Source organism: Anolis sagrei, chromosome X (genome assembly GCF_037176765.1).
Source record: "Anolis sagrei isolate rAnoSag1 chromosome X, rAnoSag1.mat, whole genome shotgun sequence".
Classification (NCBI taxonomy): Eukaryota; Metazoa; Chordata; class Lepidosauria; order Squamata; family Dactyloidae; genus Anolis; species Anolis sagrei.
Genome location: NC_090034.1, coordinates 10,327,153 through 10,342,304, shown reverse-complemented (window position 1 = coordinate 10,342,304; position 15,152 = coordinate 10,327,153). Strand labels below are relative to the sequence as shown.

Genomic DNA, 15,152 nt, shown 5'->3' with positions numbered 1-15,152 from the left:
ACACAATACTCACATCAATACAATCACCACAAACAGCTTGCATTCTCTGATGAATCTCCTTTGGGGTGACACCTTCTGCTGTCAAGAATTCAATGACTGCACATTGCTTAAGTTGCATTGACCGACCGTCTGTGCGGGGTTCCATATTTCACACTTTAACAACACAACCATTCAATGCAAAGGCTTCCCACCAAAATGGAACCGTAGAGGAGAGTCTACTGAACAAGCCAGTACCTGCCGCATACCAGTACTGCCATCTGTTGAGGAGTTACGAAGCTGGAGGCATTACTATTCATTCAACCCTCGTATGTTGCTTCGAGGGTACTATTGTGTGCATGTAGTGCTTTTTGTCATTGCCTTGGGCTCATACAATAAACTATTTTGATGGTCATGACCTGTTATAGTGCTTTAAAAGGGATTCACTGCCAAGCAACTCCCTGAGTGCCTTGTTGCCATTCCATCACTGGATAAAATTAGCAAGTGATTGTCATGAAGGCTGAAAGTGTATCAACATTTTTTTACAAATGACCCCAAAACAACATTTTAAAAGCAACTAGAAAATCTTTCTTATTCTAATGAATTCATCCCAACTGTTGCATTACTTTAGAAATGAAACTTCATGCCATCCTTGGATGATTTTTTGTAAATCTTCCTACATATAATTATGCTATATGTAACTCATTGTTCCGAATGACAGTTTGAACCTTGAATTTCTGAACTAAATCATGTTGGGAAATTTTATCTTCTGGTATGAGGCCAAGAGCATTTTTAAAAGCAATCTCACAGGACTTCCTAGAACTTGGTGTGTCCTCATTTGCTCATTCCCAAAACAGGAGGAAAGTGATTTGAGTAGCGACAGATGTCGTATGAAGACCAAAAAAGAGCAAACCTTTACACATCTGAGAAAACAGCATTCACGCTTCCAGTCTTCGTTGAGGCTGCAACCTATTGCCCAAATCTTTGAGGGACATCTCAGCTTCTTCATTAACTGGTCCACCCAGCATGGTCCAATTCAGTTCACAGCTGCCAGGGTGAAGGAGGTTTTCCAAGAAGCCCTTAGTTCCGTTTCTCCTCCAGATACATTTTATATATCATCGTCGGATAGGATCAACACCCGTTTCTCAATGTTTTTGCTCTTCCTGCCATGCGGGGCATCTACTTTGGGTTCCACGTGCCCGTTCTGTCCACATTCCCTCCCGTCCTGCATGGACTGTTGTGTATATTGCTGGTAGGCTGGGGAGAAGTTATGTATGGCGTCTTGGACTATATCTTGAGGACTCATGGTCTCCTTCAGTCCGCTGGAGATGCTCTGCATTGGAGCAAGGACGGCTAGGAGAAGGAAAAGATGAGAAGGTGATCATCATGTCAGTTGGACCTCTGAAAGAAGGAGCAGACTGCAAAGAGAACCTATTTCTGCAGACCTTGATATCATAGGTTAGACCAGTGTTTCTCAAACTCTGCTCCTTCAGGTGTTTTGGACTTCAGCTCCCAGAAATACCAACCAGCTTATCAGCTGTTAGGAATTGTGGGAGTTGAAGTCCAAAACATCTGGAGGAGGACAGTAAGACACTCTGGGTTAGATGTCCATATAATTCCAGAGATCATAGAATCATAGAATCATGGAATCAAAGAGTTGGAAGAGACCTCATGGGCCATCCAGTCCAACCCCCTGCCAAGAAGCAGGAATATTGCATTCAAATCACCCCTGACAGATGGCCATCCAGCCCCTGTTTAAAAGCTTCCAAAAAAGGAGCCTCCACCACACTCCGGGGCAGAGAGTTCCACTGCTGAACGGCTCTCTCAGTCAGGAAGTTCTTCCTCATGTTCAGATGAAATCTCCTCTCTTGTAGTTTGAAGCCATTGTTCCATTGCGTCCTAGTCTCCAAGGAAGCAGAAAACAAGCTTGCTCCCTCCTCCCTGTGGCTTCCTCTCACATATTTATACATGGCTATCATATCTCCTCTCAGCCTTCTCTTCTTCAGGCTAAACATGCCCAGCTCCTTAAGCCGCTCCTCATAGGGCTTGTTCTCCAGACCCTTGATCATTTTAGTCGCCCTCCTCTGGACACATTCCAGCTTGTCAATATCTCTCTTGAATTGTGGTGCCCAGAATTGGACACAATATTCCAGGTGTGGTCTAACCAGAGCAGAATAGAGGGGTAGCATGACTTCCCTAGATCTAGACACTATGCTCCTATTAATGCAGGCCAAAATCCCATTGGCTTAGAGACAGAGAATGTGTGTCAACAAAAAGGTATAGATTATCCCCTGACATTAAGTCCAGTTGTGTCTGACTCTGGGGGGTGGTGCTCATCTCCATTTCTAAACTGAAGAGCTGGCATTGTCCATAGACACCTCCAAGGTCATGTTGCTGGCAAGACTGCATGAAGCGCCGCTACCTTCCCGCTGGAATGGTATTTATTTACAGTATTTATATACCGCTTTTCTTACCCCTAGGGGTACCTATTGATCTACTCACATTTGCATGTTTTTGAACTGCTAGGTTGGCAGAATCTGGGGCTAACAGCAGGAGCTCACCCCTCTCCCCGGATTTGAACTAGCAACCTTTCTGTCAGCAACATCAGCAGCTCAGCAGTTTAATCCACTGCACCACCAGGGGCTCCAATTTAGGATCACAAAATCTAAATAGTTAGAAGTGGCCATCTAGGCAAACCCCACTAACATTCAACTAAAACACTCCTGAAGAATGTCCACCCAACCTCTGTTTAAAGACCTCCATAGGAGGAGAGTATACCACTCTCCAAGGCATTCTAGTTTAGTATTGAATAGCTCTTAAAGGTTCGAATCCAGGAAGCGGCTTGAGCTTCCGCTTTCATCCCCAGCTTCTGTCAACCTAGCAGTTGGAAAACATGCAAATGTGAGTACATCAATAGGTACCACTCCAGCAGGAAGATAACGGTGCTCCATGCAGTCATGCTGACCACATGACCTTGGAGGTGTCTACGGACAATGCCGGCTCTTCAGCTTAGAAATGGAGATGAGCACCAACCTGCAGAGTTGGACATGACTGGACTTAAAGTCAGGGGGAAACCTTTACCTTTTCTAACTCTTAAGAGTAGTTGAAGTTCTTCCTTAATGGTTAGGTAGAATATATTTTCTTACAATTTGAATCCATTAATTTATCTTCTAGTTTGAGTTTGCTCCTTCTTCTACGTGACACTTTCAAGACTTAGTAAAAGCTTTAAGCCAAAATAAGCTGGTATTTTTGGCCTCAACCCTTTTGCTTTGGCTCCATTGTCCATCTTTGAGAACTTGCCTGAAACTGAACGTAGCCCTTAAGCCAAGAAAGGTTCCCCACACTTTGATTTCAAAACCCTGGTTACCTGTTGCGCTTTCCTTTTTCTCCCGGTAGACCTGGCAGGTAAACGCGTATCGGAGGGCGATGGAAGCAAAGAGCATCTCGATGCATATGATGAAATTCTGATAACCAGCAGCAACAGTCCCGGCTCCCACCGCCTTGCCGTCAATGATCTGGACCTCTGGGATCACCCCACATTTCTCCAGGATTGCCAACAGCATCCCTGTTTTTCAAAAAGAGATAGTGCAATACTATTTATGGATGTGTGTGTAGCATCTATGAATTTATAGCACTAAAGTGACCCAGGTTCGAAGCATCATTAAACTAAAAGGAATCCCAATATAATCCCTCTTCCAGTTTGTGTACCCATTTTTAAAATACAGTAGTATCTACTGGGGTTATACCAAAATCCATGGCTCAATTATATAATGGCATAGTAACATGGCCTCCCAAAGATTTGCCATTGGAAATATCCCCCATGGATGCAGAACTTATGGATACAGAGGACCCTTTGATGCTTGGGCTTTGAGCTAGCAAGTTTCAAGATATTTTGTTGAGTTTACACAGCTGCCACTGTCCCATAGCTATTGAATCTTGGTGTCAGGGAGAGTGTAGTTTAGGATAAACTAGAGCTCTCCGACAGAGAATTCACTGCTTCCTTCCTGAAACTACCAATCCTAGGATTCCACAGGATGCAGCCATGGCAGGTAAAGTGGAGTCCTAGTGCTATATATATGAGGGCGAGCAAATTGAAAGTGAATCCAGACAAGACAAGTCCTTCTGGTCAGTCAAAAGGCCGAACAGGGCATAAAGTTACAGCCTGTACTTGACGGAGTAACACTCCCCCTGAAGACACAGATTCGCAGCTTGGGAGTGATCCCAGATTCATCGCTGAACCTGGAACCCTAGGTCTCGGTGATGCCGGGAGAGGTTTTGCACAATTAAAACTTGTGCACCAGCTGTGCCCGTTCCTTGAGAAGTCTGACTTGGCCATGGTGGTCCACACTCTTCTTACATCCCGATTAGACTACTGCAATGCACTCTACATGGGGCTGCCTTTGAAGACTGCCTGGAAGCTTCAATTAGTCCAATGGTTAGCAGCTAAGTTGCTCACCGGAGTGGCGTATAGGGAGCATACAACTCCTCTGTTACGCCAGCTCCACTGGTTGCCGATCTGCTTCCGAGCACAATTCAAAGTGCTGGTTTTAACCTTTAAAGCTCTAAATGCTCCTAGTCTGAATGTATCTCTTACTACGAATCATCACAAAGTTTAAGATCATCTGGAGAGGTCCTGCTATGGATCCCACCGCCGTCGCAAATGCGATTGGTGGAGATGAGAGACAGGGCCTTCTCAACAGTGGCTCCCCATCTGTGGAATTCCCTCCCCAAAGATATCAAACTGGCCACTCCTTCCTCTCCTATAGAAGGAAATTCAAGACTTGGCTGTGGGACCTTGCATTTAACCATTGAACAACAGCTTGTTATGAAGAAGACATAAGCAATTTCGAAGTGACAATGGATTGACCCGGACCCGGATTTTAAATGGCGTGTTTTAACAACTGTTTAGGAGCCCCCGGTGGCACAGTGGCTTAAAGCACTGAGCTGCTGAGCTTGTTGATCATAGGTCACAGGTTCGATTCTGGGGAGCGGCGTGAGCTTCCGCTGTCAGCCCTAGCTTCTGCCAACCTAGCAGTTTGAAAACATGCAAATGTGAGTAGATCAATAGGTATCGCGCCGGCTGGAAGGTAACGGCGCTCCATGCAGTCATGCCGGCCACATGACCTTGGAGGTGTCTATGGACAACGCCGGCTCTTCGGCTTAGAAATGGAGATGAGCTCCACACCCCAGAGTCAGACATGACTGGACTTAATGTCAGGGGACTACCTTTACCTTTACTAACAACTGTTTATTTAATGTTTGGTTTTAATGAATTGGTTGATTGTTCTTATCATTATGATGGCACCTGAGTCCCCCCTCGGGGGTGAGAAGGGCAGGCTACAAGAATATTAAATAAATAAATAAATAACTGCACTGCAATGGAAAACTAAAGGAGATTCCATCCCTGAAATTGAGGAGGCCCACCTTGCCAGAAGGAGAGGAAGATGACAGCTTTGATAGTGAGGAACTTGAGGACGGGCTCAAAAGGGCGCAAGAGGTCCATGGTGGCGAAGTAGAAGAGGAAGAGGGCGTAGAGAGCCAGGCTGACGGAAAAGTTGTAGATGATGGTGATATAGAGGTAGCCGCTGTGGACACTGTGAAGACAAGGAAGCAAAACAGAGTCAGGAAGGAAACAAATGCAAAACCTCCTTGGTTCTTGAACAACTGTTTAGATCACTCCTTCGATCTAACTGGGGGAAATCATCCGGAGTTTTGGAGTTTGATGCCAACTGTACACAGATGGCATCCAACTCTATTACTCCTTTCCATCAGATGCTAAGGAGGCTATCCAGGTTATGAACTTGTGCTTGGCCACTGTGACAGTCTGGATGAGGGCAAACAATTTGAAGTTGAATCCAGATAAGACAGAGATCCTCCTGGTCAGTTGCAAGGCTGAACAGGGCATAGGGTTACAGCCTGTGCTGTAGGTTGAAGGCACAGGTTTGCAGCTTGCGAACTCTCCTAGAATCATCTCTGAGCTTCTAACCTCATGTTGTGGTGGCAGCTAGGGAGGCTATAGCACAATTAAAACTTGTGCACCAGTTGCACCCATACCTTGGGAAGTCAGACTTGGCCATGGTGGTCCACGCACTCCTTACATCCAGGATAGATTACTGCAATGTGCTCTACATGGGGTTTCCTTTGAAGGCTGTTCAGAAGCTTCAAACATTCCAGTGGGAGACAGCCAGGTTAATAACTGGAGCAGCATAAAGGGAGCACACAACTCCCATGTTGTGTCAGATCCACTGGCTGCCTGTTTGCTACTAGCCACAATTCAACATGCTGGCTTTGGCCTATAAAGCATTAAATGGCTCTGGCCCAGTTTACCTAACTAAACACATCTCCCTTTATGAACCACTGCAAAGACTAAGATCTTCTGGGAGTCCCTGCTCTTGTTCCCACCACCATCACAGGCTCGTTTGGCGGGGACGAGAGACAGGGCCTTCTCAGTGATTGCCCCCTGGCTATGGAACTCCCTTCCTGGTGAGACTACATCAGCCTCCTCCCCTTCTGTCCTTTAGAAAGATGATAAAGACATGGCTGTGGGACCAAGCCTTTGAGGCAGTGCAATGAGGCAATAATAGGGAACCCACTCTGATGTCTTGAGATGTTTTTAAACAACTGATTTTAAAGTAGCTATAACTGATTTTAGTGTTTGTGTATTTATAATTATTTTATGTTCCAGCATGGAATGCTTGCTGTACATATGTTGTACTCTGCCCTGAGTTCCTTTCGGGGTTAGAAGGGTGGAATAGAAATGTTTCAAATAAACAAAAGAAAGAGCAACTCATGGAGAGAATGAGGAAAACCATAGGGACTGGCTGCATATCAATTGTTTGCCCAAGCCCTTCCCTCTTTGCTCACTTGAAATCTCCATCGTTATATTTCCCAAAAGCTTGCAAGATGATGGTGATGAGAGCCATGAGAGGTTTCACAATGCAGAACTGGAGTGTGGCCTGGAAGGGAATTGGACAAATGAATGAATGAATGAATGGAAGGAAATAAGGAAGGGGAAAAGAAAGAAAGAAAGAAAGAAAGAAAGAAAGAAAGAAAAGAAGGAAGGGAGAAAAAGGAAGAAAGGAAGGAAAGAAAGAAAGAAGGAAAGAAAGAAAGAAGTAAGGAAGGAAAGAAGGAAGGAAGGAAGGAAGGAAGGAAGGAAGGAAGGAAGGAAGAAAAAAGGAAGGAAAGAAGGAAGATAGATAGATAGATAGATAGATAGATAGATAGACTGATTGTAAAGGAAAGAAAAGAAGGAAATAAGAAAGGAAGGAAGGAAGGAAGGAAGGAAGAAAAAGGAAAGAGAGAAAGAAGGAAAGAAAGAAAGGAAGGAAGGAAGGAAGGAAGGAAGGAAGGAAGGAAGGAAAAAAGGAAGGAAGGAGCTAGGGAGGGAGGGAAAAGGAAGGAAAGAAGGAAGGAAGGAAGAAAAAGGAAGGAAGGAAGGAAGGAAGGAAGGAAGGAAGGAAGGAAAGAAAGAAGGAAGGAAAGAAAGAAAGAAGGAAGGAAGGAAAGAAGGAAGATAGATAGATAGATAGATAGATAGATAGATAGACTGATTGTAAAGGAAGCAATCACATCACAATCTTTCCACCTCTCATCCCCCTTCTCCAGTCTTTCCTCTTACCTGCCCCAAAATAGCTTCAGCATTTTGACTCGCATCTTGAAAATTCAGAGGAAACCCCAGAGCAGACTCTCAGTCTCATTGACAAGAGAGCCACCCATCCCAGTGGTGTCTATCAGTGTGGTGTTCAATACAGCTCTGGTTCTGCCTCTCTCCCTTATGTACACACACAAGCAATTCCATCCCAGTGCTACTCACCTGCTTACAAAACCTGAGGAACCCGATTGAATAGGACATCCCTTGCAAACAGCACGTGCCATAGGTACAACTGGACCTACCATGGAACAAAACAACCACTTATCAATGCTGACCGAAAAGTGTTGCATTGTGTTGCAGTTTACTTAAGACAGAGGCAAGCAGGGCCACAGTATCTATGGAGCTTCTGGCCCACCTGCTTCCTTGCAAATTGAGTAGCTGCATTAACCCCATTCCTGGCTTAAAATGAATCCTGCAAAGCCACCGTAACCCATTCCTGTGAACTTACACGATAGGCTTCCCTCGGATCTCCGCCATAATGGTGCTCTCCCCTCCAAGATACTCGAAGCAAAGGCTTAGGAAGCTGTAGATCACAAATGCTGCCGGAGAGAAGCAGTTGTCACTCAAGACCACATTGATAACTCACAGTTCACTGCATAACGGGTAACTGGAAAACAGCCATTCTCCTCCACCCCCATCTTTTAAAAAGTGATGGAAAAGTTTGATAGCTTAAGGGACACAATGCTTCTCCCCTACTATATGATTTGACCAGTCCAGACGTAGTTACTATTTATGAAGCATCATGAGATCTGTCAAAGTGTACCCAAATTCTCTCCATTGAAGCATGAGATGTGGCTCACCTTCGTAGCAGTCACGGACAGAATCGAAGTAAACATAGTATTGGTGGCTGCCAATCATCAAGAGGCTAAGCCAAGAGTCAAAGGCATAAATGGGCACAATGAAGAGGATGCGGATGATGTAGCGCTGCTCATTGGGGACGGTGTAGTTTTTCAAGTGCAAGAATATCTGGAGAAAGACAGATTAAAACAAGTGAGGCACACAGAAACAATCCAACAGAAATCTAGCTCAATCAGGCTTTTATTTTTGGAAGATAACGATCATGTTGATTTATTGCCCTCCTTTTGTCACAATTATGAGGCTTTAAAAAGATCTTACTGCCCTGTTTCCCTGAAAATAAAGACATACACATAAAATAAGCTGTAGCAGGATTTCTAAGCATTTGCTCAATATAAGCCATACCTGAATTTGTGTGTGTGTGTGTGTGTGTGTGAGGAGTGACTTGAGATACTGCAAGTCGGTTCTGATGTGAGAAAATCGGCCATCTGCAAGGATGTTGCTCAGGGATGCCCAGATAATTGGATGTTTTATCATTCTGTGGGAGGCTTCTCTCATGTACCTGCATGGGGAGATGAGGCTGACAGAGGGAGCTCATCCATGCTATCCCTGGATTCGAACCTCTGACCTGCAGTCCTGCCTTCAGTCCTGCCAGCACAAGGGGTTAACCCATTGCACCAACGGGGTTCCGGACCCCCAAAATAAGACATAGTGATAGGCGTGTCAGGTCTCGGTCATTCTGTGCAAGCTGAAGCATAGATGGAGACATAGAAAGTGCTAGTAAAGTCTCCTCAGTGAAATGAGGAGCAGGATGCTCTGCTTTAGGTAGGAGAAGTAAAGCTGTGGCTGCTGTTTTACTCAGCACTGTGGGTCTCTTTCCTGCAGCAATAACCAGCAGGAGGAAGAAGAGAAGCTGTGTCCTCAACGGGAAGAAATAAAGCTGTGTCCCCAGGGAGAAGAAGTAAAGCTGTGGCTGCTGTTTTACTGTGCATATCTTTTCCCCAGCACCAACCAGCAACAGTCTGTGTCCTCAGGGAGAAGAAGTAAAGCTGTGGCTGCTGTTTTACTCAGCACTGTGGGTCTCTTTCCTGCAGCAACAACCAGCAGGAGGAAGAAGAGAAGCTGTGTCCTCAATGGGAAGAAATAAAGCTGTGTCCTCAGGGAGAAGAAGTAAAGCTTTGGCTGTTTTACACAGCACTGTGGGTCTCTTTCCCCCAGCAACAACTAGCAGGGGGAAGAAGCTGTGCCCTCAGGGGGAAGAAATAAAGCTGTATCCTCAGGTAGAAGAAGTAAAGCTGTGGCTGCTGCTTTACTCAGCACTGTAGGTCTCCTTCCCCCAGAAACAACCAGCAGGGGGAAGAATTAAAGCTGTGTCCTCAGGGAGAAGTAAAGCTGTGGCTGCTGTTTTACTCAGCACTATGGGTCTCTTTCCCCCAGCAACAGCAACCGGGGGCGGGGGGGGGGGGGGGGAGAGAAGTAAAGCTGTGCCCTCAGGAGGAAGAAATAAAGCTGTGTCCTCAGGGAGAAGAAATAAAGCTGTGGTTGCTGTTTTACTCAGCACTTTGGGTCTCTTTCCCCCAGCAACAACAAGCAGGGGGGAGAAGTAAAGCTGTGTCCTCAGAGGGAAGAAATAAAGCTGTATCCTCAGGGAGAAGAAGTAAAGCCGTGGCTGCTGTTTTACTCAGCACTGTGGGTCTCCCCCAGAAACAACCAGCAGAGGGAAGAATTAAAGCTGTGTCCTCAGGGGGAAAAATAAAGCTGTATCCTCAGGGAGAAGAAGTAAAGCTGTGACTGCTGTTTTACTCAGCACTGTGGGTCTCTTTCCCCCAGCAACAACAAGCAGGGGAAAGAAGTAAAGCTGTGTCCTCAGAGGGAAGAAATAAAGCTGTGTCCTCAGGGAGAAGAAGTAAAGCTGTGACTGCTGTTTTACTCAGCACTGTGGGTCTCTTTCCCCAAGCAACAACAAGCAGGGGAAAGAAGTAAAGCTGTGTCCTCAGAGGGAAGAAATAAAGCTGTGTCCTCAGGGAGAAGAAGTAAAGCTGTGGCTGCTGTTTTACTCAGCACTGTGGGTCTCTTTCCCCCAGCAACAACAAGCAGGGGAAAGAAGTAAAGCTGTGTCCTCAGAGGGAAGAAATAAAGCTGTGTCCTCAGGGAGAAGAAGTACAGCTGTGGCTGCTGTTTTACTCAGCACTGTGGGTCTCTTTCCCCCAGCAACAACAAGCAGGGGAAAGAAGTAAAGCTGTGTCCTCAGAGGGAAGAAATAAATATGTATCCTCAGGGAGAAGAAGTAAAGCTGTGGCTGCTGTTTTACTCAGCACTGTGGGTCTCTTTCCCCCAGCAACAACAAGCAGGGGAAAGAAGTAAAGCTGTGTCCTCAGAGGGAAGAAATAAAGCTGTGTCCTCAGGGAGAAGAAGTAAAGCTGTGGCTTGTGTTTTACTCAACACTGTGGGTCTCTTTCCCCCAGAAAAAGCAAGCGGGGGGAGAAGTAAAGCTGTGTCCTCAGGGAGAAGAATTAAAGCTGTGGCTGCTGTTTTACTCAGCACTGTGGGTCTCCCCCAGAAACAACCAGCAGAGGGAAGAATTAAAGCTGTGTCCTCAGGGGGAAAAATAAAGCTGTATCCTCAGGGAGAAGAAGTAAAGCTGTGACTGCTGTTTTACTCAGCACTGTGGGTCTCTTTCCCCCAGCAACAACAAGCAGGGGAAAGAAGTAAAGCTGTGTCCTCAGAGGGAAGAAATAAAGCTGTGTCCTCAGGGAGAAGAAGTAAAGCTGTGACTGCTGTTTTACTCAGCACTGTGGGTCTCTTTCCCCAAGCAACAACAAGCAGGGGAAAGAAGTAAAGCTGTGTCCTCAGAGGGAAGAAATAAAGCTGTGTCCTCAGGGAGAAGAAGTAAAGCTGTGACTGCTGTTTTACTCAGCACTGTGGGTCTCTTTTCCCCAGCAACAACAAGCAGGGGAAAGAAGTAAAGCTGTGTCCTCAGAGGGAAGAAATAAAGCTGTGTCCTCAGGGAGAAGAAGTAAAGCTGTGACTGCTGTTTTACTCAGCACTGTGGGTCTCTTTCCCCCAGCAACAACAAGCAGGGGAAAGAAGTAAAGCTGTGTCCTCAGAGGGAAGAAATAAAGCTGTGTCCTCAGGGAGAAGAAGTAAAGCTGTGGCTTGTGTTTTACTCAACACTGTGGGTCTCTTTCCCCCAGAAAAAGCAAGCGGGGGGAGAAGTAAAGCTGTGTCCTCAGGGAGAAGAATTAAAGCTGTGGCTGCTGTTTTACTCAGCACTGTGGGTCTCTTTCCCCCAGCAACAACAAGCAGGGGAAAGAAGTAAAGCTGTGTCCTCAGAGGGAAGAAATAAAGCTGTGTCCTCAGGGAGAAGAAGTAAAGCTGTGACTGCTGTTTTACTCAGCACTGTGGGTCTCTTTCCCCTAGCAACAACAAGCAGGGGAAAGAAGTAAAGCTGTGTCCTCAGAGGGAAGAAATAAAGCTGTGTCCTCAGGGAGAAGAAGTAAAGCTGTGACTGCTGTTTTACTCAGCACTGTGGGTCTCTTTTCCCCAGCAACAACAAGCAGGGGAAAGAAGTAAAGCTGTGTCCTCAGAGGGAAGAAATAAAGCTGTGTCCTCAGGGAGAAGAAGTACAGCTGTGGCTGCTGTTTTACTCAGCACTGTGGGTCTCTTTCCCCCAGCAACAACAAGCAGGGGAAAGAAGTAAAGCTGTGTCCTCAGAGGGAAGAAATAAATATGTATCCTCAGGGAGAAGAAGTAAAGCTGTGGCTGCTGTTTTACTCAGCACTGTGGGTCTCTTTCCCCCAGAAACAACCAGCATGGGGAAGAAGTAAAGCTGTGTCCTCAGGGAGAAGAAGTAAAGCTGTGGCTGCTGCTTTACTCAGCACTCTGGGTCTCTTTCCCCCAGAAACAACCAGCAGGGGGAACAATTAAAGCTGTGTCCTCAGGGAGAAGAAGTAAAGCTGTGGCTGCTGTTTTACTCAGCACTGTGGGTCTCTTTTCCCCAGCAACAACCAGCAGGGGAAAGAAGTAAAGCTGTGTCCTCTGGGGGAAGAAATAAAGCTGTATCCTCAGGGAGAAGAAGTAAAGCTGTGGCTGTTTCACTCAGCACTCTGGGTCTCTTTCCCCCAGCAACCACAAGCAGGGGGAAGAAGTAAAGCTGTGTCCTCAGGGGGAAGAAATAAAGCTGTGGCTGCTGTTTTACTCAACACTGTGGGTCTCTTTCCCCCAGCAACAACCAGCAGGGGGAAGAAGTAAAGCTGTGTCCTCAGGGAGAAGAAGTAAAGCTGTGGCTACTGTTTTACTCAGCACTGTGGATATCTTTTCCCCAGCACCAACCAGCAACAGTCTGTGGGTCTCTCTCACCCCACCCAACACCAGGGGATAGGGGAAAATCTTCAGCAAGTAGTCTGCTACTGGGCCCAGAGAAATCTTCCCATAAATGCAGATTGTTGTACTATACTTCATTTTTTTAAAAGACACCCCCTGAAAATAAGCCATAGAGTGTTTTCTTGATAAAAAAAATATATAAGGCAGTGTCTTATTTTCAGGGAAACACGGTATTAATAGTCCTATTCAGGTTGTCCATATCCATAGATGAACCACAGCCTCAGCAGCAGGACTCCCACAGTTTAGGAGAGCTATTTCACTTTGCAGGTAACAAATACAAGAACATAAGCCTAGATAGTGGCAAACAAGGTAAACACAGAAGGACAAAGTCTGCTCTGATAAGCTCTTGCCAACGGGAAGCGATCGACAGCAATGAAACCAGTCCAGTTCAGAGACTGAGCCCAGAAAAGGCCCCCTTTTTGGACCCCAAGTCTCCTCAGTTTTATAAAGACCATATATTTTCTTGGTGCCTACTTTCTGTAGTAGGCTTCCCTAACTTGATGACCTTCCAGATGGGTCAGACTACAATTTGCATTGGCCATGCCAGTTGTAGATGAGGAAGCAAAGGAGGAAGCTAACTACGTAAAGAATCTTTGCAAGCTGGAACAGCAAGTGATTAAAACCTTTTCTAGGTGTGCTGGAGATTTACACTCAGCTCTGGAGCAGAGCCTTTCAGAACTGGAAAATGTGTATCTTCTCTTTTTGGAGATGAGCCATGAAGACTGGAGACTCAAAACTTGGCCCTAAGATCTGGCAATGATATTCCTCTCTACAGTGCTAAACGTAATTCTTTCCCACACTTCCATCCCTTTTTGCACCATGTTTTAAGGAGATTGAATAATGATAATAGTATCTGGGTTGTTGTGAGTTTTCCAGGCTGTATGGCCATGTTCAAGAAGCATTTTCTCCTGACGTTTCATCTGCGTCTATGGCACCATCCTCAGAGATTGTGAGGTCTGTTGAAAACTAGGAAAATGGGGTTTATATATCTGTGGAAGAATGTCCAGGGTGGGAGAAAAAACTCTTGTTTGTTTGAGGTAGGTGTGAATGTAGCAATAGGCCACCTTGATTAGCATTTGATGCCCTGGCAGTTTCAAGGTCTGGCTTCTTACTGCCTGGGGGAATCCTTTGTTGGGAGGTATAAAAACCAATTTTTCCGAGTTTCCAACAGACCTCACAACCTCTGAGGCCTAGCAGTTTCAAGGTCTGGCTTCTTACTACCTGGGGGAATCCTTTGTTGGGAGGCATATAAACCCCATTTTCCTAGTTTCTAACAGACCTCACAACCTCCGATGATGCTTTCATGGCTGGAACCACTGGATTGTTGTGAGTTTTCCAGGCTATATGGTCATGTTCAAGAAGCATCTTCCAATGTTTCACCTGCATCTATGGCAGGCATCCTCAGAGGTCGTGAGGTCTGTTGGAAACTAGAGAAATGGGATTTGTTTGTTTATTTATTTATTTCGGGTACTTCTACCCCGCCCTTCTCAACCCCCGAAGGGAGACTCAGGGCGGCTTCCAACCGGCATGCGTTTGATTTATATGCCTCCCAACAAAGGATTTCCCCAGGCAGTAAGAAGCCAGACTTTGAAGTTGCAAGGCCATTAAATGCTAATCAAGGTGGTCAATTGAAACATTGACACTTGCTTAAAGCAAACAAGAGTTGTTTCTCCCACTATGAACCTTCCACAGATATATAAACCCCATTTTTGTAGTTTCCAACAGACCCCTCAACCTCTGAGGATGCCTGCCACAGATGCAGGCGAAACATCAGGAGAGAATGCTTCTTGAACCTGGCCATACAGCCTGGAAATTCACAACAACCCAGTGATCCCAGCCACAAAAGCCTTCAATGCTAATAGCAGTGTTTCTCATCCTGGGGGTCGGGACCCCTGGAGGGGTCGTGAGGGGGTGTCAGAGGGATCACCAAAGACCACCAAAAACACAGTATTTTCTGTTGGTCATGGAGGTTCTGTGTGGGAAGTTTGGCCCAATTCAATCCTTGGTAGGGTTCAAATGCTCTTTGATTGTAGGTGAACTATAAATCCCAGCAACTACAACTCCCAAATGTAAAGGTCTATTTCCCCCAAACTCTACTAGTGTTTACATTTGGGCATACTGAGAATTCGTGCCAAGTTTGGTCCTGATCCATCATTGTTGGAGTCTACAGTTCTCTCTGGATGTAGGTAAACTACAACTCCCAAAACTCAAGGTCAGTGCTCACCAAACCCTTCCAGTATTTTCTGTTGGTCATGGAAGAACTGTGTGCCAAGTTTGATTCAGTTCCATCATTGGTGGAGTTCAGAATTCTCTTTGATTGTAGGTGAACTATAAATCCCAGCAA

General features: G+C 45.7%; 1 protein-coding gene across 2 annotated transcripts in view; it reads right to left on the bottom strand.

Moving 5' to 3' along the window:
- The window catches only part of LOC137094812 (transmembrane protein 184A-like), a 40,709-nt gene continuing 25,557 nt past the window's right edge, over window positions 1-15,152 (bottom strand). For both annotated transcript variants that reach the window (XM_067460655.1, XM_067460656.1), the window contains 7 exons: window positions 8,431-8,596; window positions 8,079-8,169; window positions 7,793-7,868; window positions 6,841-6,932; window positions 5,401-5,570; window positions 3,344-3,541; window positions 1-1,329 (listed from right to left, as the gene is read on the bottom strand). In XM_067460655.1, coding sequence (XP_067316756.1) covers window positions 1,085-1,329; window positions 3,344-3,541; window positions 5,401-5,570; window positions 6,841-6,932; window positions 7,793-7,868; window positions 8,079-8,169; window positions 8,431-8,596 — 1,038 coding nt within the window. In that variant the 3' untranslated portion in view covers window positions 1-1,084. The remainder of the gene's footprint in view (window positions 1,330-3,343; window positions 3,542-5,400; window positions 5,571-6,840; window positions 6,933-7,792; window positions 7,869-8,078; window positions 8,170-8,430; window positions 8,597-15,152) is intronic.